Genomic DNA, 27,865 nt, shown 5'->3' on the forward strand with positions numbered 1-27,865 from the left:
CTTTCACTAAGCGATAGAGAATTTTAATAAGTTAAAATTTCGGCTAACTATTATTGCATATTAAGATTATACCATATTTAAATTCTATTGAAAAAGTGACGATTTTCACGAACAAACGTTCTGTGCTCTAGAGACACCAATACTATCCATTGTTACTAGGAGAGGCATTATTGAACTGGAATAAACTCGTCGTATTGAAAGACAAAAAATATATACAAGCAATGATATTTCTCTCTTTTGACTTGTTATACGAAGGTGAAATATATAGAATTACTTGGAAACTATTTGATCGTTTCAATACTGTAGCTAACAAGGGAAGATCCCCAACCCAGAAATTTAGAAAATTATAGAATTTTGAGGATATATAGAATATATATCGATATAACCCAATTTTTTTTTATTACACAAATTCACTCTAAAATTCATCTTTGAAAATTCGGGTATTATCCGATCTTATATCGTAACTAGATAAGAAGAAACTTTTGAAATAAAAGTTACTTCTTTTAATTAAAATTATCATTTTATAAAAGACATCAATTTTTTTATGTAATTAGAAAAAAGTTATAAACAAAGATATAAATAATTTTTTGTAAGTCATTTTTCACATAATATCTTAATCGGTAGTTTAAATAATTATGAAATAGCATAATAATTTTTGTATTTGTATTAAAAAAAAATATTATTCTGTTTCATAATTACTTAAACTACTGATTAAGACTTTACACAAAACAATGAATTTAAAAATAATTATTAATATATTTATTTATAACTTTTTTTTTAATTATATGAATAATTGATATATCCTTTATCGATTAATAAATCTAATGAAAAGAAATAACTTTTGTCTTAAAATATTTTCTATCTCTTACAGTTTGCTAATTACAATCTAAAATGGAAAAATCACCGAATTTTCAATATTTATTTTATCTCCTTGAAATAGATTTGAACAATATAAAAAATTAAATAATAGATATCTATATATGTTCAAAATTTCATAATTTTCTGAATTTCCGAGTTGTGAATTGTAAGCAGTGTTCTGTAACAACATCGTTTATTCGCATATTCTTATAATAAGTACTATTACAAGATTTAATAGTCCTTTTTGGACATTCTAATTCAATAATTCTAATTCAATAAAATTACAAAATATGATAATCTTTTCTTTCGCTTTCAAAAAACACATTCGTTATCTTTACGTCATATTGACCTTCATAAGTTAGAGAATAACACGTGTATAATGTATATATCGTATATGTACGTACTTATAATAAACAATCTATAAAATTATCATAATATTTTCAGTTATGTTGTATAGGTCTCTTGTTGAAGCCTGAGAAGACTTCTAATCTCTTACACTTGTCATTGTTCGATTAGATAATCCTCGTCTCTCATTATCAGAGTATCACTATCACTTGTCAACGAATTAATTTGCTCGTTCGGTACTAAAGAAGATAGAATTTCATTATATAAAAAAGCTTATTAAATATTATTAGAAAAAAATTATTAAATATTAAAATAAGTATTAAAATTTATAAAATTACTTAAAATCGTTGATTGCTTTCGATATTTGCGAGCGATTATATATCCACTTATAGTAGCAACTATTGTGATAGTTATTGTGATTATTATCAGTAACTCCATTATACTGGAAGAGCTTTTCAATGCATTATTATGTGGTCTCCTGTAGCATGGCAATTCTGGAAACGCAGGAAAGCCCGATTAGTTTTGTATTTTCATTTCGTGTTGCGATACAAATTGCTATCTGTTAACTATGGATACCGTACCTGTACTAAGAAAACAACCAACTGTTGGTATTGTAAGCGATTCGTCCGAATGTACGACGAAACACAATGTCGCATTGTCGACGGAATCGAAACATTGATAACAAAGAGGCGCGTTATCGTAGCTTTTCGTCAACGTGCTGTTCGTCTCATTCATGATTGTAATCCTATTAAAAAGATTAATTAGTTTGCATTATCGATATAACGTATTTATATCTATGAAATACGTTGGAAAAAATATTTTCTTATTCTTTCATAATATTCTATTAATTTTCATTAATAAATTTTGTCTAGACGCTTTAAAGATACGTTCGGTAATTCGTAATAATCAAACGATTAAAATTTAATATTTATCTTGGAACAAATATTTTCTGTCTTGTATAATGAATATAAAACAGATCAGATCCACTGTACTTCAGAAAAAATACGTATTCTTGCGATACTTACGAAGAGAGGAGAGTCGAATCGAGAGTTGTTTTGTAAACGCAGAGGCTGGCTTCGTCACAATTTACACCGGTCCATCCAAAAAAACAAGAGCAGGAGTTTCGTTCATCGAGGCAAGTACCATGCTCGCTACAGTTTCGAGAACACGTCGAGGCACAAGTAGAAACATTGTCGTTTTTTATTTCGATATAACCTTCGTTACATCGACAAGTATTCGGTGCCACGCATGTTCCGTTTAGACAAGAACTTTCGCAAATTGGCTCACAAATTGTCTCGTTTCGTAGACGATAACCATCGTAACAAGTACAAACGTTTGGTTTGATGCAAGTGCCATTGATACAAGAAGGATGACAAATCGCATCGACGCATCGACCCTTCTCGTTTTGTTTGTATCCTTCGTCGCAGGTGCAAACATTTGGAGCCTCGCACGTACCATGGTCACAGTTTATATTGCAAGAAGGTTGACAAATGTATTTACCTTGTATTTTCGTGTTATGATACGTATTATTGCATATACAATTATCAGGTGCGTTGCAATTGCCGTTTAAATCACAGACTTTTTTACAAATTGATGTACAGGGATAACTGTGTATGTTATCTGGTATCATTTGCACCCAAACTTTATCATATCCTTCTTCGCAGATGCAAACATCAGGAAGGACACATTTGCCGTTCACGCAATCTTTTTTACATACCGGAACACAGATGGTGCCATTTTCGTTATTCGATACCTGTCGTGAAGATCGAGATCGTTAGATTTATTTTGTCGTGGTCCATGATAAAAAACTATTTATTTTCTTAAATTTTCACGAATGAGATATTCTACCGCACTAATGTTGTTCGTTGTATCATTTTCCCCAAAGAAACGATATCCTTCATGACAAGTGCAGCGATCAGGCGCGGTGCATTCAGCATTGGGATCGCAGGGAAAGGTGCAAAAAGGTTTACAGACAGTCCTTGTTTCATCGTCTTCATCGAAGGTGAATCCTTCGTTGCATTTGCAAATATTCGGAGCAATGCAAGTTCCATTGATACATTCATGCTCGCAATGTGGTTCGCAAACGTGCACGGAAATGTTCGAAAATTTGTAGCCGACGATGCAGTTGCAGATGTCAGGTGCTATACAGACACCCATTACACACGGTTGATTGCAGATCGGTTTGCAATCACTTTCGTTGATTGGTTTGTATCCTATGTTGCACGTGCAAACGTTGGGAGCTGTACATGTTCCGAAGAGACAATTCTGTTCGCATTTTGGAATACAATTGAACGAATCGTTAACATCCAGTTCGTAATCGTCGTAGCAGCTGCAGGTGTTTGGTTCGACGCACCTGCCGTTGATACATTCGCGTTCGCAAATCGGATCGCACATCTCCGATTCGTTTGATTTCTTATATCCAAAATTACAACCACAAGTATTCGGTTCTACACAATAGCCGTTATTAGGATCGCACTTCTCTTCGCAATTGGGACGGCAAATGTATCCGTCGGAATCTATGAAGTAATCCGGGGAGCAGATACAAACTTCGGGTTGAATGCATTCGCCATTCCAACAACCATTCGAACAGATCGGTTTACAAATATGTTTCTGCTCCGTTGATATGGAATATCCTGGAAAGCACTCACATGTGTCCGGAGCTTTACATAATCCGTTCTCACAGTCTGGAAAGCAATTAGGAACGCATTTATTTGATACCTCTTTGTATCCGTTGCAGCATTTTTTTTGTGTGTGATATGTCGGGTAATACTGAAAACGACAAATCAATCAGCACGTTGGTTGATTGGTGTTATTTCATGGGGATTGATCCATGCGAACACGAAACGATACTCACTTCAATTTTGTAATTAATACGATGTCTTTCCTGTTTGTAGATTCCCAGAACACGGTGCCAGTATGTCTCATAATAAGGCACGTTACGGAATTGCATCTTTCTGTCGTTGAAATCGATCAAATTTCATTTAAAAATTAGCTTCGGAGTAAAGATGATTAAATAGATCAATGATATTTCTTTCAAAACGATCACACACTGGGCACTGGTTGTTCACCGGTGCAATCACCTAAGGCTGATAAAGAAAGTCAGACCTATGCACGTCTTACTTACGTTATAATTTCCGAACAAATTGACTGGTCTTTCATGTCTTTCCAAGGAAATAGGGTTGATATTTTGGGCAGCTCGACCATCAAACAAACGATGACATATAAGGATGCAATGTTAAATCTCATGTTAACGAAAGATATACTTGGTACTACGGCGAAGCAATGTTTGTCTGGCAGTCAGAGAATATTTTCATGACTTTGAATATCGTCCAATTTATCTTGCTTCCTTTCTTCGTGAAACTGTTCAGTGTTATCCGAATGTGACAGGATGCTTTCCATTATCATTTCTCGCGGATTCTCCATACGGTAGAAAATAGATCGCCGGAAGCAGACTATCTTGGGTTTTATTATTCTTTTTCATTATTTGATGAAGTTTTTCATACTTTTATTCCGTTAAGTGTTTAATCTAATTTTGTTAATGAATATAATAAAAATGTATTACACGATGTACGATCCATCATTATTTAACATGGCTTATTTATTTATTTCAATGATCTAACAATTTCAGCTGTAACATTGATATAAAAATAACACAATTATGTGAACAATATATCTTGCGTAGATTCACGAAAGAATTTCTATTTTTTTTCTTCGTCTACTTTAATGCATTTTCAGTAGATGTTACTATTATTAAAGGTTAGTATTATTTTTGGAAAACATATTGTTTGATACTTTAAATCTAGGATGATTTACCTGCAATAAAAATTTGTATCAATAAATTGATATAACTATTCTATACAAATTATTCAATTTAAAGTATCTGTCTTACTATTTTATATTTGTTACAATAAAAAAATTATTTATTTATTTTTTTGCTTTTTAAACTTATAACAAGCAACGCCAATCGAAGTGATCATAATTAAAACGGCTACTCCTCCGACGGCGACGCTAACTTTCACAATTTCCTTCATGGGGCTATGCGTTATGTAGCACATTGAAGCTTGAAAATAAAAAGAAATACGTGACATTTAAAATCCCTTTTGGCTCGTTAAACCAACTTTATTTTTTGTCATATACCTGCGTCGACGAGACATACGGCCGAGTAATTTTGTTCCCCGAAGATATTATCTTGAAATTCGAAACAAGTTGTCTGATTATTGACTTCGCTCAAGCATTGCTGGCAGGTTGGATAGGTTTCGCTCGTTAATATCTTCGAATGACTTTGTCCTTTTATGATTGATAATCTGCAAAAAAAAACGATAAAAAATATATGATTTCTAGATCTTAACTTGAGATTAAATTTAAATGTTTCATTACAAAGTACGTTTAAAGATAAAAGCTCAATAGGTATGTCGTACATTTTATTCTACTCAAGCTTGAAGTAACCCTCGGAATAAAAGGAAAAGACAAAGACAGCACTCACGTTTCATATGCTTTATATCCCTCTAAAATGTCGACTATACAAAAAGTCGGTTCTTCGCAGGCTGTTCCATTCCATCCGAAAAAACAATCACAGTTACCTTGATCGTCGAGACAAATTCCATTTTCGTTGCAAGCATCCTTACAGGCGTTAATGCATATTGAATCGGTATCGTTGCCGTTTTTTATAAAACCATCGTAACAACGACAATCATCTGGTGCTACGCATTTGCCATTAGTGCAATTATTTTTGCAATATGGTTCGCAAGTTAAACTTTCCTCCGTTAATACGTAGCCTTCGTTGCAGCTACAAACTTCTGGTTCTGTACAGGTCCCATTACCGCAATCGATTGAGCAATGGGCCACGCATGAGCCGTTTTTGTTGTTAATGTAACCTAGTTCGCAGCTACAGGTGTTAGGTGAAGAGCAGATACCGTTTTTGCAATCGAATTCGCAGATCGGCTCGCAGTTCATAGAATTGTTATCATAATACGAATGATAACCTTCTTTGCAAAGACATAGTCCTGGAATTTTACAAATGCTGTTAGGAGGGCAAGCAGGCTGACAGTTTGGTTCGCACTTAGACGAATTTTCTTTGTTTGTTATTAAAACATAATCTTCATCACAAGTGCATACGTTAGGTGCTGTGCAACTGCTATGAGACCAACAAGAAGGTTCGCAAATTGGTTTACAAACATTAGACTTGATAGCGTTCAATTTTTCATAGCCTATATTGCAACTGCATTCATCTGGTGCGTTGCAAAATCCGTTAATGCATTCTTCCTTACAAATCGGCTCGCAAATATAAGTCATATTATTTTTCTCTATATTATCTGTCGCTAACTGGTATCCCTCATCGCAGATACATTCGTTAGGTGCCTCGCAATAGCTATGTAACGAACAAGTAGGATTGCAGACTGGTATACAAACGTTGTTAATGTCGGAATGTTTATATCCTGACCAGCAGCTACAGTAATTTGGTGAAGTACAAAATCCATTAACGCACTCTTCTTTACAAATAGGTTTGCATACCGATTCTTCGTCAAAGTGAATAGCTTCCTGAAGAAAAAAAAGAAGATAGAGGTAAAAATATTTTTCCATCGGTAACCATTTATTGGTATAGTAGTTCATCTTACGTCGTTATCAGCGAGCGAATACCCCGCATGGCAGGTACAAACGTCAGGCGCGGTACATTCTCCATACGGTTCGCACGGACTATTACAATGAGGTATACAAATGTGCAAGCTTGTCTCCTCGCTTGTCTTCTGAAATCCTTCATGACACTCGCAAACATTAGGATGTTTGCAAAAGCCATTAACGCATGCTTTTAGACAGATCGGTTCGCATACGTTCGTTGAATCGTTAAGGAAGCCATAACCCTCATGACACATGCAAGTTTCAGGTGCGATACAAATACCCATATGACAAGATTTACTACAGACTGGCTTGCAATAGCCTTCCTCGTTCAATGAATAACCTTGAACACAGGTACAAATTCCTGGTGCAGTGCAAGTGCCATCTACGCATTTGTCACATATCGGCTTGCAGATGAACTTATTGTAAAGGTCTAAAGAGTATCCCTGATTGCAAGTGCAGGTGTCAGGTGCTGTGCAATTACCATTGTCGCACGGTAAGCTACATATAGGCATGCAGGTCGTGTAATCGATTTTTTGGTATCCTTTACGACATGTACAGAGATTTGGTTCTGAACAGAATGCAGTTTTCAAATCACAGTTTGGATTGCAAATCGGTTCGCAAGTAAATCCGTCTGAATTCATCCGATAACCAGGATTGCATGAACAAACATCAGGTGCCGTACAACGACCATGCACGCAGGGATGTTTGCAAATGGCCACGCAAACTGGGTTGTGAGAATTCATTAATTGATATCCCTTATGGCAGGAGCAAGTATTAGGTCTCACGCAATCACCGTGACCACAATCATGGAAGCATATGGGTACGCATTTCTCGTTCTGTTTCATGTACATGTTACAGCATCTCCTTTCTTCTTTCCAATTCGTGTAATACTGAGAGAAGAATGTTTCTTTTATTTTATGATCATCCGATTATTTAGAAAACATTAATGAGATTTCTCTTACCTCAGTTCTATAGTTCCATCGATACTTTGTTGTATAAAAGATTCCCCATTTCTTTTCCTTATAAGTTTCAAGGTATGGAACACTTCGCGATTCTCTGTAACTACAATGGAAATATGACCGATGTGACGTTACCTTCGATGAAATCTGGCAATAAAAGCTTGTTTTACCTGATGGATCTAGTGCAGTATCCTTGATCGTTAAGTTCAGAATTTACTACAGAATATTCCATTTCTATGATGAATATACAAAGAAGGAAGAAAAATAACGACTTCATGGTATTTTTTGATCTCTTTCTTATTTAATATAATATAGATTTGTTATTTGTTTTTACAATTTTAGAGTGTATCGTACAAAAGACTATCGGAGACTGCCACGATGAATTTATACCTCGTGACTTTTCCTCTATTCGTCAGACATCATGACTTCTACTATCGGTAACAAGCAGGATGTTACATGTCAGTTGTTATCACGGTTATTTTAAACTATTTCAAAGATCCTTGATGAATTCATCATAACCTTTTTTCTTTAAACCGAATGGAAAATTGAAATTAGATTACGATCGATGTCATGGGAAAATACATATATACATAAAGCATTTGGAAAATCACATATACATATCACAATAGTAAAAGCGGAGATGGGATTACGATAGATAAGGTCTTTTACATTCTGATCAGAAGGTGTAAGATTCATTAGTTAGGATATTACATTCTTGATATTAATCTCTCCGGGCTGACTCGACTCTGTTCGGTAGAATTGTTTGGGTAATAGCAACGTCGTAATTTCGTAAGCCAAGCTTAATTTCAAATTAATAGCGTTTCCGATACCTACCGACTGCTAGGTCAAGGTTCTCGGAGGATTTTGAAACGATACAGGATGCGTATATACATGTATGAGAAAGAATCGATAGATTTGTTTTGGCGCGAAATTGAAAAAATTTGTAAGTAATATTTCCAATTTTTTAGATATAATAAGGGAAAAGAAAGTTTTTAATTCAATTAATTTAATTCTGAATAATTTTCTGTTTGTCTCTTCCTTCCTACTTTAGGCAGAACAGCCTAATAGCTCGGTATGCATCTTTGTCTACCTTTGACACCGAGATCTTTCTTGTAGCCGGGATTGCAGATACAATGATTTGGTTCCGTGCAGACTCCATTGGAACAACCACCAATGCAAACGGGTACACATCTTGTTCGTGTGTGATCATTTTGTTCGAATGTGTAGCCGTGTCTGCAGGTGCACTGATTAAAACCAGTGCATTCGCCGTTCAGACAGGGTAAATCGCAAATAGGCTCGTATTGGCTACCAGTTGGTTGACCGACCGGTCGTCCGTATGTTGGTTGATTTACCGGTTGTCCATAGGTTGGTTGATTAATCGGTTGTCCATAGGATGGTTGATTAACCGGTTGTCCATAGGTTGGTTGATTGATCGGTTGTCCATAGGTTGGTTGATCAACTGGTCGTCCGTAAAGTGGTTGATCCGGTTGTCCATAGGGTGGTTGATCTGATCGTTTATCTGGTACACATCGACCTGTGTCTGGTTCTGATTTAAATCCTGTTTCGCATTGACAACGATTGTAACCGATGCAAACGCCGTGCTGACCGCAACCGTATCTACATTGATTCGACGCGGGATCCGGTGAACACCCACCATTTGAGTTACGCACGTAACCTTGGATACAATTGCAGATACCAGGTGAGATACATTGGCCACCGTTGCAATTATTTTGGCAATAAGGAACGCAAGATTCTCGTTCATTCGGTGGATTCGTATACCTAAAAAGATCGAGATTAGGTATGGGCTTGTATTAAGAATCTAAATAAAAATAATAAGAAAAAAACTATAAGAAAGCTCACCCTTCATAACAAGTACAAATACCGGGTGCTGTACATTCGCCATGGGGGCAACCACCTTCGCAGACAGGGACACATTCCTGAAGATTGTTCAATACGTAACTAGACTTGCATCTGCAAACGCGTGGTGCGATGCACTCGCCGTTTCTGCAACCACCGGGACAGATTGGCCTGCATTCGCCATTCACTTCGTCATAGCCCAATTTACACGCGCAAACATTCGGAGAAAAACAGTAAGCATCTTTTTGACATGGCTGCTGACAAACAGGCATGCAGACTCCATTTTCAGGAAACCAGCCGGGTTTGCAAGTGCATTGATTTGGCCCAGTGCATTCGCCCCCGAAACAGCCTTGCTCGCAATGAAAATCGCAATTACCGTTCGTAATGTTACGCTTGTAACCCTCGCAGCAGTCCAAAATCGTTATGAATCCATGACTATGAGCCTGATTTTACAGAAAAGAACAAAGAAGTTCTTTTTTCAATTTTCGTTTTAGTACGAATATCACAATAAATGAAAACGAAGATACTCACATAGTCCTGATTGTCCTGCGGCAAAGGGATCGTATTGTAAGGCACTCCGCTAGTCGTATTATAAGCCAATGCATGATTGTATCTAAACATGAATATTGTTTTTGGGACGCATATAACGTAGATATTCTTGCGGTCAGAGGTCGTCTAACATTCTCTCGATAAGTAAATGAGAAATGCGCGAAGGGGTACGCATCATGCAACCTTGATCTCGATTCGTATCTTTTGCGAGTATTTCAACGGCAAAAATTCTATTTCATTTTCTTTCGATTAGCATTTTTTCGGTATCTTACAAAATCTTGCGTTTCAAAGTTGTTGTACCCTTACATTTTTTAAATCATCTTCTATAATATACTTACATAGATATTTAGTATAGATACAATGTTTATTTGAAAGATATATTCAATACAAATATATGCATTATATGTTTTAAGTGAAATATTAAGGCAAAAATACAAAATCAATGATTTTCGTTTTCGAAAGGAGTTGTAAATGTTTTACTTACGGGACTGTTTTGTAGCAAAGCACGCTATTGTTGTTCCCACCGTACTGATTGGCGCTCGTTGGATAACGAGGACGATGGCCTCCCTTGACACCCTCGATTGCCCAGGTACCAGCAACTACTAGAGATGCGAGTAAAATCGTACCGATCAGAAATCGCTTCATGTTGAATGAACTGCGATCTGAACAAGACTGAGATTTACATACGCCTTTCGTGTTTTCGATTGCGCTGCTAACGCAATCTATTCGATAAGAACAATATACAGAGGTCATAATTTTTCGCATCTTTAACAAGAACTTGTATAAGATGTTTCTAAAATAATGTCATGAAATTTACTAGCTTAATCTAATAATACAAGGCTATGTATTCGATATCGTTCATTATATTGTAGATACGTTCCAAATTATTTTATATACGCAATGTATGAATATTTAGGAATTCTTTTAGCTTTGAAATCTTAAAAAATTTTACAAATTTGGTATATATCACCTTAGAAATAACTTGTATACTACATGAGCGATTCTGCTATTCGCGGAAATGTTTATTGATCTTGCTGTGTCTCGGTATTATGTTGAAATTATTCGATCTATCGGGATTTTTAATTGAAAAGGAAAAAAAGAATTTTGCGATGTAAGCAATTTTGTTTTAAGCATTATCGCTTTTTTATGCATCGACACAATTTTCTGGTCTTCCTCTTATTTATTTTCTTTCTTTCTCTTTTTAATGATGACTCATTGAGAAGGACGTGGGGTGACGAGATAAGATTTGAATGCATAATGACAGTTATACTGCCCTGATTTTCATACGTCGATAAGGAAAAGTTATCTGGGATTAGTCGAATATATCATAAATTAGATATATACATATATAAAAAATGGTTTTAGTTTTCGTTATAATAAAAAACTAAATATATAATATAACATTTATACGAAGTAAATAACGTAATCTATTCTATCGTACACATATGAATTTCGACATCTTGGGTTTGGAATTTTTAATTACGAGACAGTACAAAATAAGTATTACATTTCTAAAACTATATCTATTATTTATCTATAATAACGAACACTGACGACTTCGTTACAAAATCCTACCACTGATAAGACTGTTTTTATATAAAATAATTTCGAATAGTAATTAGAAATATTAGTCATTTTCAAATACGACATAACATTTTATCTCTCCTTCAAAATAAACAACGTCCAGTTTTGATTCGATGCATGTAGCTCGAGGAAATAGTTTGACGTAAGCTTATAAAAAAGAAGAAAAATAAAATAAATAACGGCGTTAATTTCTCTGAATTCTACGCGTTACGCTGAATAAATTTATTACTCGTTAGGAGGCGTGTACTGTTCGGACCGTTTGAGAACAGTCATCGCCGTGGTTTAATTTTTTATTATTTTCTTGAATCAATGATCAATAATTTACGTGCAGCCTTGTGTGTTCAATTGCTATGCTTAAGGTCAAAAACCAGTTCGGTCGGATTTTCCTTGGAGAATTTTGTTTTGAACACTGCTGGCACGTACATACATATACTTTTCTGTTTATTCACGCCTATTACTTCAATAATGAATGATTCGTTTTATTCCGTATGATAAAAGAGAGAGAGAGAGAGAGAGAGAGAGAGAGAGAGAGAGAGAGAGAAAAGAGGGATAAAGAGAGAGATATAGTCGAGTAGCGAGTTAATCACGTTTGAACGGATCACGTGCTTTTACGCTCGCAGAAGCCCGTCGATTGCAAAGGAATCTCGTCATAGAGGTGTTCGCCGTTCGACTCGAAATCCGTGTGAAGGCGTAGCAAGGTCGTTGGTGGCCTGTCATAATGATCTTCTTGCAGCAGCTCTGAAATGTGGAAATGGTGAAAGTCGATTTAGAACGTAATTTCGATTATATATAGTATATTTGTTAAGAATATTTTTCTTTAGCTTACCACGAAGATGACCGGAAATTCGAAGGCCGATCGTTGCGGTACCATTAGAGTAACTACTTACGGGTTCGATATTTATACTAGCTGGTAAGATTGTACCGATTTGTTCAGGATTCGAAAAGAAGTCTGGATTCGTACGTACAGGAATCTCTTAAACATTATTATAACTTGTTAAATGTTTTAATAGCACACAAGCAGGAATATGTAAAAAGTATTAAAATGCATGTTGATCAATAGTACATTGAATTTCAAGGGATTTAGTTTTTTTTTTTAATTTAGATTCATTATAAGGTAATCTTTGCAAAAGCGAGCAAAATTATCAAAAGTCATCGAGTGAGGGTTACGTGAACGCGAGAGAAATAAGTGAAGTCAAGGACGTACAGATTTCACTGGCAAGTATTATCGCAAAAGGAAGCGTGAATTACGTATCAACTAAGAGAGAACGTTGTAACGTCGTTGACACTACTTACGAGGTAAAGCACTATCAATGATCGTTGAAATCCTTCCGGGTGGTCGTTGCCTCTTGCTTTCACATTCGTTATTCTTCTCCTTCTCGTCGTTGTAGATAGAAAGTCGTACAGTCTCAAAAAGTTTCGTCCTTGTGTGTATGATCGTCACGATTGCTATTGACATTAGACTGAGAAACACGATTGATGCGATAATAATCAACGCGACGTCCAAGGGGATCGATGCCGCTGGTGTAACGTCTTCTGTCGAAAAGACAAAATTCAAATCAATTTCAGCTTTACTTTCTTTCACGAATATACGGACCTTTATGAATAGTTTTGACGTAATCAGTTTTCAGTGGTAGGTCATTACGAAGTTCTTCCTTTTCCTCTAAATGTTCCAAAAAGGCATCCTTTAAAGCGAACTTATTTCGATCTTTCGTTAGAATAGTCTTTTGTCGTTCCGGAACAGAGACAAGGACGATCAACGGTCGAATCGTGCTGGTGCTCATGATATCATTTTCTTGATTATGCGTTTTAGTTTTAACATCGAATACGGTAGAACGAAAGGTTGGTTCGCTGTTCGTGCTTTCGAAACTACTATCCGTGCTCGATGGTGTGACATAATTATCCCATCCTATGAACGCGATTGTTGGAAACTACTTGGGAACTAATAAAAGCTCTTACAGTATCTAATCATGATAATTAAAAGTTATACAGAGTGAGTCATGTAACTTGGTACCAGTCGATATTTTGCCGATTTTAATGAAAGAAATAAAAAAAGAATTTTTTGTGTTGAAAAAACGACGATAGTTCACGACCATTCTATTTTACGTAATTCATTAATTTATAACAAGTTACAATGATTCGTTAAGAGCTTTTATTATCGTCATATAAAAAATGCATACCTTCTTCCACGATACGTTCGGTCGTCCAAGAAAGATCCGTCGTTCCTTTTTCGAATTCTATGATTTTCGTACTGAATAATCGAACTGCATTTGTGGTTTCAGACGTGGAATGTATATTGGTAAATGTGAAAGTACAGTGTCCGGTTTCAGGATGACAATAATTGATATGTCCCTTACAGTTGCAGAAGTTTTCACATCCTCGACCCCAGCGCTGTGGTGGACAATTCTTTTCACATCTAATGATAACAATTATGATCATCCATATTATTGTATTTAAAATAATATACAGAATACGACATAAATGCTATAAGGAAATGAAACGTCGTTGAATAATAGTGATTTAATATTACCTTGGTCCCCAGAAACCTGGTGGACAACGACAAGTACCATTTTTAGAATCGCAAATAACGTTTTCGGCGCATTCGCATTTTTCCATGCACTGCACGCCCCATGATCCTGGAGGGCATTCTAGAAAATAGGCTGAGAGATTAGTTTTTCGGGCATAATTTTCGCTCATAATTATACTTGATCTATTTATTTATATGCATTTCTATATTATTTTTAATTGTTGAAAATGAAATAAATATATTTCGAGGAATTTATATATATTGTACTACGTACAATTTGTTTCTTCAGTTTAAAATATTTTTCAAAATTCAGTAGAAAATTCCATTCTTATTTTATTACGGTCGAACAATCGTATTTGAAGTTCTAAACGATTTTCGATTGCTTCTATAATGTCAATTCTCTTTGAATCGTTTCGAGTCGAGAGAGTTCCCTTGTGTTCGAGCTTCTTGAAACTCGTCGGGAAAGTGAGGACTTCGTAACTTCCGCGCATCCGTAACTTTCGAAGAGTCCTCGATCGTGGATATAATATTTATCCAGACGGATCGCGAGTGCCCACAACGCGTTTTAGTAACAATACGAGTGGCTCTATTGAAATATGCTTTGGCAATAACGACAGATATACATAACGGACATCGAGCAAGGGATATTCTTGCTTCTTTCAGGCAAACGCTATTACAAAACGTGTATGCGTAATGTGAAAAAACGTTCTATTCTTGGCTTGCTATTGCTTCTACATATTTTTCCTTCCTCTCTTATTATGCAGCGTCATCGTGGGAAATATGTCTCTTCACTTTGAAAGGATCGACGTCAAAATTGTTGCGTCAAACGCGAAAGAAAAAGAAATCAAGTTTAAAATTTACATAGATAAATGTGCATCGATTTTAATATGATCGACTTTGGAAAAGTTCTTTATTTACTTATTTTCTTTTATTCGTCACTTGCGGTTTTTCTCCTTGAGCTATCAAAATCAAGATAGGGACGCAATTGCGAAAGAGAACGTGTCTCATTATTCATAGCGCACCTATGGTGCCACATTTACGCGCTAATTATTCACATTCCAGCGTTTAACGCGACATTAACGTTTAGACTATACGTGCGGCATGTTCTTTAGATAGAAAGAAAATTGTAATGTAAAAATGAGGTGCGTGCTTGTAACACGCTGTAAACTGTTTGTTAAATGGGTTAAATAGTTTTGCGCAAGGATTCCGCGAATTGCAAAAAACTGGTCCATCCTTGGACTATTCCCGCAAGGATATTATATATAAATTTATAATGAAATATGTTGAATAACGCATCTAGAAATAATCTCCGAGTGATTAGAGTTCTTCGAATGATATGAATTTCGCGTTAAAGCTGAGAATATTCTAATAATCGAGTATTTTTTATTATTTTAATAATAGAGCCGTACTTCGTATATTCGTATAGATACGAACGTTAAGCTAAAGAAAATATACTACAAGTAATCACGAACGGCCAAGCCATTTGCTTTTTTGTTAGGAAATCGTTCTAACAACGATGACGTCGAGCGGAAAAACTCTCGATTATCGCGATTCGCGTTTGAACACGCGTATTTTAAAAAACATTTTTTTCTTATTTTCTCTATTTTAATTTGCTTTGGCAATCTTTGTAATTCGGGAAGGTCGGTTCGTTTCGCCGAGCGTGAAATTTATTCGTCCTATCGCGGTACAGCTTTGTGTGTTTTATATTTGTAGGGTATATTTACAACTTTGGATTGTTCTCATTCGAGCATCGAAAATGTTAACAAGTAAATTTGCAAAAGCTATTATACGAAATGATTCTTTTTTAACTAAGATTTTTCCACGATCTTTTTGAGCGTCGTAATGAAATTACGCGTGTTCCTGTAATTTATTTTTATTGGTGGAACAGCGGATTATGCAGATTTCCTTGATTATCCAACGTTAATTCGAGCTTAGTAGGTTAGCCCAAGAGTATTGAATCCAATCTAAACATGTATTCAGAGTCTTGTCTTGTAGTATCGTGTTTCTAACGTTACTCAACATCGATGAATTTGCTTCTCGCAATCTCGCCCCTTTGCACGCTGGATCGATTTAACCCATCGATTATGTTACGATATTCATGAAAGGTTTCCTTTATATATTATATTTTTCAATATACATATATCTACATACGTAATAATATACGTATATACATACGTATTTGTATACGTAACAACTAATTCAGTAACATTTTATAAAATGGTTATATAAATATCTTACAAAATAAAGTCGAATATATCACTTTGAAGTAGCGGGATCTTCAAAGTGGATGATTTATAATTATAATTCATAATCGTCTAATTTGAAATTTATAATCATCCATTTTGAGAGTTACCAAACATTAAAGTATTTCTGTTGTGCAAGAAAGCCTGTGGCTTCCGATTAAAGAAATGATGATTCTATAAGGTGTTTCATTTTAAACAATATGACCAAATATACCTCATTCTATTAATTGTATAAAAATATATTTCAAATGAAAACTGCTAAGTTTTGAAAAGGAAATGTAGTACATATTGCAGTTATTTCGTAGAGAGCGCTGTTGTCAAGATGCGAAAGTGATAACATCTTTTTAAATGGAAATCGATATTTCAAGTCTAACAAAAGTTGTAGAAAATATCAATATGAATTCAAGGAGTATTTTAATATACCTTTTTATTGATATTTCATCGAGTTACGGCATTTTGTAGTTTAAGAAACTGTACAATCCTAGTAATCTGATTAAATTTAATAAACATCTATAAATATCTGATAACTAATGAATTTATTAATCAATTTTTTTCTTGCTTTCTTTTGTTTATTTATTTATTTATTTTTGTTCATATATTTTTAAAGTTGTAATCATATGAATCACGGTGCTCTCCAGCAGTCAAAAAATATTATTGCGATTACACAGTTTATTAATCTTCAAGGCGTCATAACTCGATGAAATATCGGTAAAATACTGTAGATATTCGTTGAATTCGCATTGATATTCTATACAACATTTGTTCGACTGAAAATATCGATTTCCATTTAAAAAAGGTGTCATGAATTCCGTATCTTGACAACAGTGCCAGTTACAAAATAGCTGCAATAAATGTTACATTTCCTTCTTAAGACCTAATGTATATTATTTAAAATATTTATTTATACAACCAATAAGATTTGAGATATTTGGTCATATTGTTTAAAATGAGACATCCTGTATAGATTTTATCTTCTTTAAAAGTCTCCTCATTATTTTTTCTTTTTTTTTCTTTTGCTTGAATAAGCGGTGTTAGAATTTAGTATAGAGATATTTACATCTACATCTGTTTCTTTTTTTTTTTCCATTAAGCTTTGTCATTAGAAGACACGAAAAAGAAAGAACGAAGAATGACAAAGAGGTTCGATGCTTGCCACGGGTGAAAACGTTGGTGGGAGATGAATGAATAGTGCCTTTAAAGAGATGAAACGGCAACGTAATCTCTGTCTTATTTGAGAGAGAAGGAAAAATATGCAGAAGGAAATAATTATTATCTCTAGTTACATATATCTATGGAAATTTTGTATTTATAATAAACTAGATATATTATTAGCTATATTATAAATAATCTAAATATATTATTAACTTTTTAATAAATATTACGTTTCACTACACCTTTATTGTTTTTCTGTAAGTAATACAAATATATTATATACCGAACTAAATAACTGATGCAATTAGCGTTTTTGTATAAATTGATACATCGATCTATTTATGAATAAAACGGAGACCCACCTTTCGAACAATCCGTTCCTTGGTATCCTGGATCGCATTGACATTTGTTCGGTGAAACGCAGACACCCGCAAGGCAGTTCTCGCAAAAAGGCACACAACTCGCGTCGCCGTCCTTCTTGTCGCGAATTTCCAGTCGTTTGTAACCCTCGCAGCACTCCTTCACCTTCCTGGTCTTGACTTCCGACTGAAAAAGAACTCCATTCATTCAAACGCTTATCTGAACATTTCTATCCTCTAGATCGCCTGTCAATTGCTTCAGTATACTTATATCGATATTTCCAACATCTCATCGATTTGTTTCATTCTCCGTGACCGAATACTTTTCTACAAGAAAATAGTCTTAAGATTCCGATACTTTTTAGAGAGAAAAAAGAGCGAGAAAAGAGGAAGAAAGAGACAAAGAGACAGAGTGAGAGAGAGAGAGAGAGAGAGAGAGAGAGAGAGAGAGAGAGAGACAGGAGAGAAAGAGCTCGCATATCCGTGTAACGGTTTCATTCGTAATCCGTCTTAAGTGGATACCACTGGAGAAGGCTATGTAATAGATGTTCATAAATAACTCGTTAAAGACGGCTACTACGTTCGTTTCATTTCTCCTCCATCGTCCTCCTTCGTCCAATCGTAATTTCATTCTGCCGTCGACTACGCCCACGTATATAAAATACTATTGCATGCATTACGAAAAAGTCGATGTAAGAGATTCGTTGGTTTGCATAATATTTGGGGAATTTCATAGTAAAATCTTCGTTTTTACGTAATTTTATATGCTTGATTTCATGTATGTAGTAATCTACATGTTGTTAAACTCAAAAAAAAACACTCATCTTTTTTCTTATGTTTTTGAGATCAAAAGTAACTGATAGTATTATATTCTAATTTTAGAAAAGAAGAATTACGAAGTATTATTTTTTATCTTTGTGAGTAGAATGCTCTCATATTCTTTTGAAGATTAATTAATCATGTCTGTCAAATTGCAACCTATGCTACTCTTTCATCGTGTCGATTTTAAAGTGAAAGTGGAGTAGTCACTCTGCTCTATTACGGAATACATACATATGTATGTATGTACGTTCTATAGATTTTGATATACTTGCTGAATTATTCTATTTATTCCTGCTTTAATTTTTGTTAAATTATATTTTTAAATGTTTTACACTGTTCTTAAGCAGAATTTTTCATTTATAGCTTTGGAGTAATGTTACCGAATGAGAAACTTCATTAAGTCGTAGTTAGAGGAATCCTGTTGATTAAATCTCGAACGATAATTGGACCGGACTGGATATAACGAGTATATATCGTAGTTTCTCCTATATTTTTATTTTGATACAGTAAAAGAGAAGGATTAAAAGTTGATTATTTTATCGTCGAGGATAACCTGATCTTTGAAAATTCGATACAGACTCGAAACTGATCCGAGTGGTTGAAGTTTTAAATTCTGAAAATATTTTCGTTAAAGTATAATTTCATCAAAAATTATATAAAAGAAAGAATGGCATCACCTTGGTTACTTTATTCTCTTTATCTTCAAAGATCAAACTATTTAGTTTTCATTCTTTTTATTTACGATTTCTGATCATTCCATTCCCTTGCATTTTTCTAAAGATTACACTGTTCTTTTTCTTTTACAAGAAAAATTTAATAATTCTTCATGGTATTTTTGCAACTTAATGGATCTTTCACGCGTGGAAAACGTTTATGGTCGTACTTTGTGTTACAAGGATCTCTCATTCTACGAATGCCACGGTCGAATAATTATCTATCGGTGAACGGTCTCGATGGATCGTTCAAAGACAGAAATTCTCTAAGAAGCTCGCTCAATGTGCATGACCATTATAACTTAGAATTACGAATTACGTTATCGATTCGATTCGTTTCGTGTCACGTCCAGCTTGGCGCCGTGCCTCACGATACTCATAATAGACGTAATGTCTGCTCAAGATTTTGTTGCTTCTATGTAAATAAGACCTTCGCCAGTTGCTTGGCTGGCAAGAGCTCGATGAAATTATGAGAGCGTGATCGATCGAGTTCTTCGATATGATTGTTTCGTCAGATGCATTTTCCATCGAACTAATCCGCTCAAGTTCTTGCTTTTCTCCTTCCTTTTGTCGTTTCATTTATGTTTTTTTACATGTGTTTTTTCGATGTAAGAAGAAATCACTTTACACAGTACTAGATCATTATCGTTTTAATCGTCGAGATATAATGGATTCGATAAAATCGTGCACTGTGTTCCGGCACGACGAGAAAATTTTTTTTTTTCCACTAAATCTAAGACGAAGATATCGTGTTGTCCGTGTAGTGCAAGTTTAAACAAACTGTTGCTGAATGTTGTGTAAATTTTCCGTATTAATCCTCGTTCATATGCAATAAGGAAAAGTTCACTGTTATTTTATTGCAAAAGTTACTTGAAAAATCAAATTCTCGGTATTTTTAAGATATCGGTAAAGTATCTTATGTGTAAATAGCAACAAGAAATGCAATATATTTGACACAACTTTCGTTTACACTATCTATTCTCGCTATTTATATGTTCGCGAAGAGATGTCTTGTACGATCTATGATTTTTCATTTTTAGCTCGATCACCTTCTCTTTTCCTTTTTGCTTTTTCTTTTATCATATTATAATTTGCGGCCAGATTATGAAATGTACAAATCGCATGTTGTTTAAATTCTTCGAGTACTTTACTTTTGGTAATAATATCGACGAAGTGAAGGAATCGAATCGAATTAGGTTACAAATTTTATAAAATGTTGTGTAAATGATCTTTTACGAAAAGTTCGATGGGTAAAATATTTAAAAAAATCTACTTTTAAACTCACTTTTTTTTATCTCATACGTAACGAACTCTTCTTTCTCTTTTTTTATCTTCTAAATTATCTTATATCTTGACAAGAACACTTCGTTTTTGAAATAATTTCTACGATAAAAACAAAAGTTTAGGATGATCATTCGAAATGCAAAAATGACGAATCACGTAGATGCCTTTCTTTGCCGATGGTTAAAAGTTTGATGGATTCATGATAATTTATGTTGGTAAATTCGTTTTTCGAATGTAGTTATATAAATACTTGCTTCGTATGAATAGTCTTTCGAAATTCTAGAAAAATATGTGGTTGAGCGTTTCACGTTTTTAAAAATCACGTTTCTTGTTGGAAAGAACTTTTGAAATGGCAAGATATTTCGTGATTTTATAGAAACGATATATCGAAATACTAAAAAGATCTGATAGATCAGTATAGAGCTGATAGTTGAATAGTAATATTAAGGACTCGTAAGTTCTTTCAATTTATTAAGAAGTCTACGTTGAGATATGTTTAGTATAAAAAATATACTGCATGTATAAAAATGCTGTGTATTCATAAAAAAAATTCTGGAATTAAAAAAAATATGTTAGAAAATTATTTCATCGGGTCTTTTTTTTAACTCGATTTCATAACTTCTTTTTTATCCTTCGCTGTATGAGTTCCGTGTCTACAAGGCGCGGCTCCTTCTCTTCCTTTCTTCGTTCCTTTTTATTTGTTTAATTAGACACTCGAAGCGGCCGTTTTCCCCGTAAGGCGTAATTAACGCATTCAACTACGCTCGAGTTAGCGAAAGGGATGACGTTCAGTGAAAGAAAGAAAGGAAGGAAGAGAAAGAGATAGAAAAGAACGATAAAAAGAAAGGAAATTTCATTAAAAATGATGTGAACGATCTTATCATGAGGAAATATTTTATAATTTTGCGTGTCGTCACTTTTTCTGGTATGCTTATTTGCATCATTAATTGTTTAATCGAACGACTTCGGTCTAATAGACCATCGAGAGTCGCTCGTTAAGTGTCCGATCGATTTTCTTGTTATATAACGTTTCGAGGACACGTTTACCGTACACACATATATATATATATATATATATATATATATATATATGTATATCGAAACGAGCCGAGCTCCGAAGCTTTCTAGGAAATGGAATGTTTGCTCCAGTAACATCGGGCTCGACGCTTTATACGAAAGTAACCGGTGGAATTGCATTATGCTGTCTCTATAATGAACGGATTGCTTGATTAACGATACAGGGAAAGGGAGAAACAGAGATAGAGAGAGAGAAAGGAAGAAAGAGAGAGAAAACTTGGACATTAAATTCTTAGAGGTACATACATATAACACAGGCATACTTAAGACGTCAAGATTAAATCGAAAGAAGTGTTTCGAATCTTTTGGCATTAAATAATGATTCCTTTTTTATTTTATTTTCTTGCGTCATTAAGGGATCATCTATAATATATAATTTTGTTTATTACTCTATAAGATATCTAACATTAGTTCTCTGAGATCGTCTAATAGTATATGATTTAATGTATCTAATGTCGCTAATGTCGCTTACTTTTATTCGATATCGTTGTCTCATTTCTGTTCGCATTCGAGGACATCTCGGTGGAACTTGTAGGCACCACGTGTACGTGTTCACGACTACTGGCTGTACGTATGTTTCCATCGAGGTGATCGTGTAACTGTAACATTCGATCAATTAACCATTAACCTCTCTGGCGATTCCCTTATCAGGACGGCTGTAGTGCCATGCGAATGGGACAAGGTGAACATGGAATAGAATATCTAGTGAAGTTAGTCAAGATCAGTGTCAAGGTCCTTTCGTATCAAAGCTATTAAGCGAGTAGTAGATATAATTACATATATAACATACATATAATTACATATTTTAGATAATATTAAATATGAGAAATTTCATTAAATATATACATTTTTCTCTCTTTTCATTATATTTTTTCTAGTTACTCACTTTTCAGTCCTGGTACAGATATGGTCAATCGACAATGCGTATGACGCTTTGATCGTCCAGAGAAGAAATAACCACTCTCCAAAGATGTTCATTTCCAGGTACGGCGATACTACTTAAAATTCATAATTTCCTTCTTAATTTTTCTTTTCAAACGAAGTTGATTAGTTTTCTCGAACGAAAATTATTCCTGAAAAGATTATTCCTGTGTGAACAAGGAAAATACTAGAGATATTTCGTTTCTTGAAAGCGTTAAGGAAGCGAACAACGATATTGATCTTGTCAGCGGTCTTTGAATACTTATGAGGTATCTCGTTACTATCCGTAACGTGAGACGCGGTAAAGGTGCAATGTTACGCTTATTGCTTGTTCTTTGGGAGAATAAAGGGAGAGAGAGAGAGAAAAAGAAAGAAAGAGAGAGAGAGAGAGAGAGAGAGAGAGAGAGAGAGAGAGAGAGAACAGGGAACCATTGAGATTTTGCTAGGGAAAGTGTGCCACCCGCGAAACTCACGACGGATTTCCTGGTAGAATGATAGAAAACGAATGGTCGGGGAAAGTAGCAGAACAGTGGATAAAGTAATTTGGAAATTTAAAAAATATATATTATGATAATTAAAATTTTTTATATACAATATTAGCTATATCAAAAATACAGTTAGGTCCCCATTAATAAAGATAACAAAGGTTCTATTGTATTTTTCGTTAGCGAGTTACTAAATGCGTTTCGTATACTTCATTCCGCATCATACAATAGTCGTAACAAAACCACAAACACATCATTCCACTGGGAGATTAAACATAATGATAACCCATTTTAGATTCGACGCGGAGTACATTGAGCAAATTTAACTGTACGTTAGCGTACGTTATCGAGTTTCGGCCGACAGGACGCACGTGCAATAAACTAATTTAAAGTTAGCAATATTTGTTCCTTCGCATGGATCCAACGAGGACGAGTGATTTATCACACGTGCTATATTAGACCAGTAGACAGTACTTTGATACACACAGATAGACAAATGAAGATTATCGTGGGAATTGAAACGGGGACGCTATTTAATTTTTTAAACCGGTCATCGTCATAGCACCGGAAACACCGAGGTACGACACAAATACCAGACGCGTCCTTTCGAGGGATCGTTTTCAAAGGGTGTATTCCGACGGGAAGTACGGACTTGACGGATAATTCGAGTAGGCACGACACTTACGAAGGGGACATCTCAATCGTTTTCTTATCAACGGTTGAAGAAGAAAATGAGCGTTACGTTCTACCGCACCTTTCCTATTACTGTTAACTAATATTATCAAGTATTTTTCATACGTATTAATTACACACACACATTGACATTTCCCCGCGTCGTGTCAGGTACATTGTCTTGTCTTGAGACTTTTGAAATCGATTTTATTATTTTACACGACGATCCGTCCTTAACCTTTTTAATGTCACGATCTTGTTTAATAAAGGCCATATCGTTCCTACGTCGTTTGCTTCAACGAGTGGATTAGTTGTAATTGAACAAACACATTCAGAACATGTTTTAATTATGTGAGATAGTAATTTAAGTGTTTAGAGCATTGTAGAGATCGTTGTATCGAGCGACAAGCGTTGCATGAGAGGAGAAAGAAAATATCTCAGTGACGTTTAGAGTCACCGAACGAACAGTTGTGCATTTCGTGAGAATTGCTTCTTGATCTTTTGTATGATAATTCCGTGTATAGAGTTACGCTCATTAAAAATCGAAATCGAGCTCACATTCGCATGTTTCACGCCTACGAGAGTATAATTCAACTTTTTGTCGTTCCTCCTACCCTTACTCCCACTCTTTTTCTAATGCGTCATGTTCTAGTGGAGTTTTTTGAGTCAAGTTGGAAAATTAATTAACAAGTATATCGAGTAGTCCCAAGTAGTTCGAATTAGAAATTCTCACAAATTCGTGTTCGTTAATCTAATTTTATTATTTAATATTTTCGTTAACGATAGCTCGGAATAATTTCTATTATTTTGTTAGTTCTTTTCTCAATGTCGTTTACCGAGTACGTATCTGAACATTTTAATAATCATACTTACGTTCATTGATGCATACAAATATATTAATGATATAATCCAAACAACAATCACTATCCTTTATGAAATTTTTTTCAACTTGCTTGAGCCACTAATTGAAACTTATCACTATTCGTATTAAAGTTCAAATGAAACGATCGAATCCATTTTAAAGGAAAGAAAAGAAATCACAAAAATTATTAGGCTTGTCAGACGAAATTCGTACGTTGGATTCGCGAGCTGATTTAGAACTGCCAGCAAGAACGTAACGAGCAATTGGCGTGGTCGACACTCGGAATGCACTTGTGGCACAATGAACTCCGACCCTCTCGTAACGATCAGGAGGATGACGATAAAGACGGGATACGCAGAGAAAAAAGAGGGATCGGCTTAGTTCGGAGGGGGATACGATTAACAGAAAGGGACGAAAAGGGAAACGATACTCGAAACAACGCTATGCACATTAAGGATATCCTGTGGACTTTGCTTGAGAAATAAAAGTTCCTTTCGTTTGTTTCTTTACTTTGTAGTTTCGCTTTTAGATGTATCCTTTAATCTACTGTTCGTTTATACAACGGACTAAGATTCCTATAAATATTGATACCACCGAGTACTTTTCATCACAGATATTACGTATCTTACACAATCTATGTATTACAAAGATTGTAAAAAAAGACTTTAATTAAAAAGCTTATTGGATAATATGTAATAAATTATTACTTATAACTATCTCTCTGCCTGCTACTTTTACTTATACGTTAAAATAAGGAATGAAAATTATTTCAACGGTAGTGTAAGATATTTCACTCAAAAGAACGGTTATATACGTGTATCGAAGAAAAAAGTTGAAACGATCGTTCGATTTTAACGATCAATGAAAAAATCTGAAAGTACCTTCCGAATAGTTCGAAGGACAACGCTTGAACATTTAAATCCTCTATTCTAACTCGTTTTGGCTCTTAGGAAAGTACATAGTTACATTTGAAGAAAAAAAAAAAAAAAAGATAAAATCCGAATAGACAAGCGAAAGTGAAGTTGGGCTTCTCGTCGGTTGTCGGACTGTGACTACGAACAAGTAGACTGGTATAATAGGATGATTGGTCAGGGCAATTCCCTCTTTTCTTCTTCAATTCTCGCGGCACGCAATGAACCGGACTCTCGTTGCAACGTTCAACGAGCCATCGGTCGTTTAATCTTATAAGCCAAGAATAATGCCTTCCTCCTACGACATAGACTAATTAGCAGTCACGAAAGAACGATCGGTTGTTCTCCTACGTTCTAATAGTAATTCGGCTATAATTCGTTTAAATTTATAAAATATTTTGTAATTTAAATTTCGAAATAAGTAGATTTCGAGATAAGGAGATTCTCATCTTCCTTGTCCTGTTATTTAAAACGTATAAAAATGCAACGTAACGTGTCCTTTTTGTTCGAATGATTTCATTTTTTCTAAAACTACTCATGTTTATTTTATTTGTCTCGCGATTTTTTTTTCGAAAGCGATCGATATCATTTCGTGGAAATATTTCGAAAAGAGAAGTTTTAATTTATTATTACTACTTGACCTTCACGTTCCTTTACGTTCGACGAATAATGCACGAAGGAATCTTTTCACGACTTTAACAACACGACGATAAAATTAATGCAAACACTGTCGTCGACGTCTGGATTAATTTCTTGATTAGGTTCATATATTTTATAATAGCCTTATAAAATTTAAAATTATGACGACAGCCTAATGAGTCTCCACTTTGGATTGTTTCTTGGATCTAATTGTAAGTAAAAAATAATAGCGTTTGATTCGAGAAGGCGCATACGAATTCGCCGTTGTGAAATCGATGCAGATTATACTTACGATGTTAACAAAAAACATAAAACGTTTTCATTTAGAAATACTAAAAGCGAAAGTATTTTTTCTAATGTTATTTACGTGCTTGTTCCTTCTCATTTAATTTCATGTTTTATCTATCTATTTATGCATTAAAACTATTAACGAAGGAGTTGTTTTGGAGTTTCTCTGGTTGTAAGTTGTAAGAATATTTAATAGAATCGACGTTAAAGAAAAAAAAAAAAAAAAAAAAAAACGAATAGGAAAGTTTCTCGTAAATACCATACGAAAAATGAAATTCGATCTAACAGAATATTTCCTTGTATGTGTCGATTTTGTCTGTTGTTGTCGTAACGCTTTGTTACGGGACCACTTTTTGTTGACAAAAATCAACATGTAAAATAGAAAATACATGGTTGAAAGGTAGCTCTTGCATAACGATTGCGTCGATTAGAGATCATTCGATATGGTCGTTCTGAGATCGTTTAATTAACGCCTAGGCGGATTGCGTGGTCTATACACGATTTGGAAGAATTAAAAAAATAGAAAGCGGGATTCAAAAAAAGTTTCCGTCTATAGATGTACGTATAGATCTATCTGTCTTCTCATCTCATTTGACTATTAAAAAAGATAACGTGTGAGATCGTAAAGACGAATCGTTAGAAACGGCAGTACGATTGATTTTACTTGTCTTCGATAATGGTCTAAAGTATAAATACAAAGTTATTGACTATTAATAAGAAATTAATTATATTCTTTTACCATATGGGCAATGAATCGAGAAATTTTGTTTTCGTTAGGCGAGTCTCCGACAAATTTATTAACTCAATAAATGAAATTAAAAAAACAATTTCGAACGGAACACAAGAATTCTACTCTTCTTTCGGCCTTGACTTTTCGACGAGAATTTCAACGACCACTATCCAAACGACGTCATAAAAGCTGAATTCAAGCGTTCGGTTTAAATCGTTCGAACGATATTAATAAGACGACTTTTAACATTTTTGGAAAATCATATCGCTCAATTTTATTCAAACAAGCTAATAAATAAGCTTGCATCAAATATAGCAGTTTATTTGAAACGATAATTTGTATGTCATTTATCACGTTAATGAAATATTTCAAGAAAAATACGAGTGACATTTTCACAATAAAAAGGCGGCCGGAT

At 34.6% G+C, this 27,865-nt stretch overlaps 3 protein-coding genes across 9 annotated transcripts; all 3 read right to left on the minus strand.

Moving 5' to 3' along the window:
* Positions 1–1,004: 1,004 nt before the first annotated feature.
* On the minus strand, positions 1,005–4,629 carry LOC122626879 (multiple epidermal growth factor-like domains protein 11). The gene is made up of 7 exons (XM_043807396.1): positions 4,328–4,629; positions 4,058–4,157; positions 3,052–3,972; positions 2,229–2,956; positions 1,785–1,948; positions 1,542–1,697; positions 1,005–1,442 (listed from the first exon to the last, which is right to left on the minus strand). The coding sequence occupies exons 1-7, from the start codon at positions 4,447–4,449 to the stop codon at positions 1,360–1,362; spliced, it is 2,274 nt and encodes a 757-aa protein (XP_043663331.1). The 5' UTR covers positions 4,450–4,629; the 3' UTR covers positions 1,005–1,359.
* Positions 4,630–4,771: 142 nt separating this feature from the next.
* On the minus strand, positions 4,772–10,870 carry LOC122627335 (multiple epidermal growth factor-like domains protein 11). Its single transcript, XM_043808415.1, has 11 exons — positions 10,669–10,870; positions 10,167–10,248; positions 9,639–10,078; positions 8,843–9,557; positions 7,949–8,079; positions 7,782–7,881; positions 6,819–7,709; positions 5,687–6,741; positions 5,341–5,507; positions 5,093–5,263; positions 4,772–5,016 (listed from the first exon to the last, which is right to left on the minus strand). Exons 1-10 carry the CDS (start codon positions 10,827–10,829, stop codon positions 5,124–5,126), a joined length of 3,882 nt encoding a protein of 1,293 aa, XP_043664350.1. The 5' UTR covers positions 10,830–10,870; the 3' UTR covers positions 4,772–5,016; positions 5,093–5,123.
* Positions 10,871–11,344: 474 nt separating this feature from the next.
* Positions 11,345–25,916, minus strand: LOC122626883 (multiple epidermal growth factor-like domains protein 10). 7 transcript variants are annotated; one of them, XR_006326751.1, is made up of 11 exons: positions 24,894–25,179; positions 22,829–23,015; positions 22,415–22,541; positions 18,050–18,233; positions 14,296–14,413; positions 13,946–14,181; positions 13,363–13,674; positions 13,062–13,301; positions 12,595–12,741; positions 12,309–12,506; positions 11,345–12,278 (listed from the first exon to the last, which is right to left on the minus strand). XR_006326751.1 is itself a non-coding variant. In XM_043807404.1 (10 exons), the coding sequence occupies exons 2-10, from the start codon at positions 22,918–22,920 to the stop codon at positions 12,367–12,369; spliced, it is 1,596 nt and encodes a 531-aa protein (XP_043663339.1). In that variant the 5' UTR covers positions 22,921–23,015; positions 25,764–25,916; the 3' UTR covers positions 11,345–12,366. The 7 variants fall into 7 exon arrangements, 6 of the variants coding, with proteins under 6 accessions (XP_043663339.1, XP_043663342.1, XP_043663340.1 ...); XM_043807404.1 differs by lacking the exon at positions 24,894–25,179 and adding an exon at positions 25,764–25,916 and having other exon boundaries at positions 11,345–12,506; XM_043807407.1 differs by having other exon boundaries at positions 11,345–12,506; positions 13,062–13,298; positions 13,363–13,428.
* Positions 25,917–27,865: the final 1,949 nt, after the last annotated feature.

The sequence above is a fragment of the Vespula pensylvanica genome, chromosome 2 (genome assembly GCF_014466175.1).
Source record: "Vespula pensylvanica isolate Volc-1 chromosome 2, ASM1446617v1, whole genome shotgun sequence".
NCBI lineage: Eukaryota > Metazoa > Arthropoda > Insecta > Hymenoptera > Vespidae > Vespula > Vespula pensylvanica.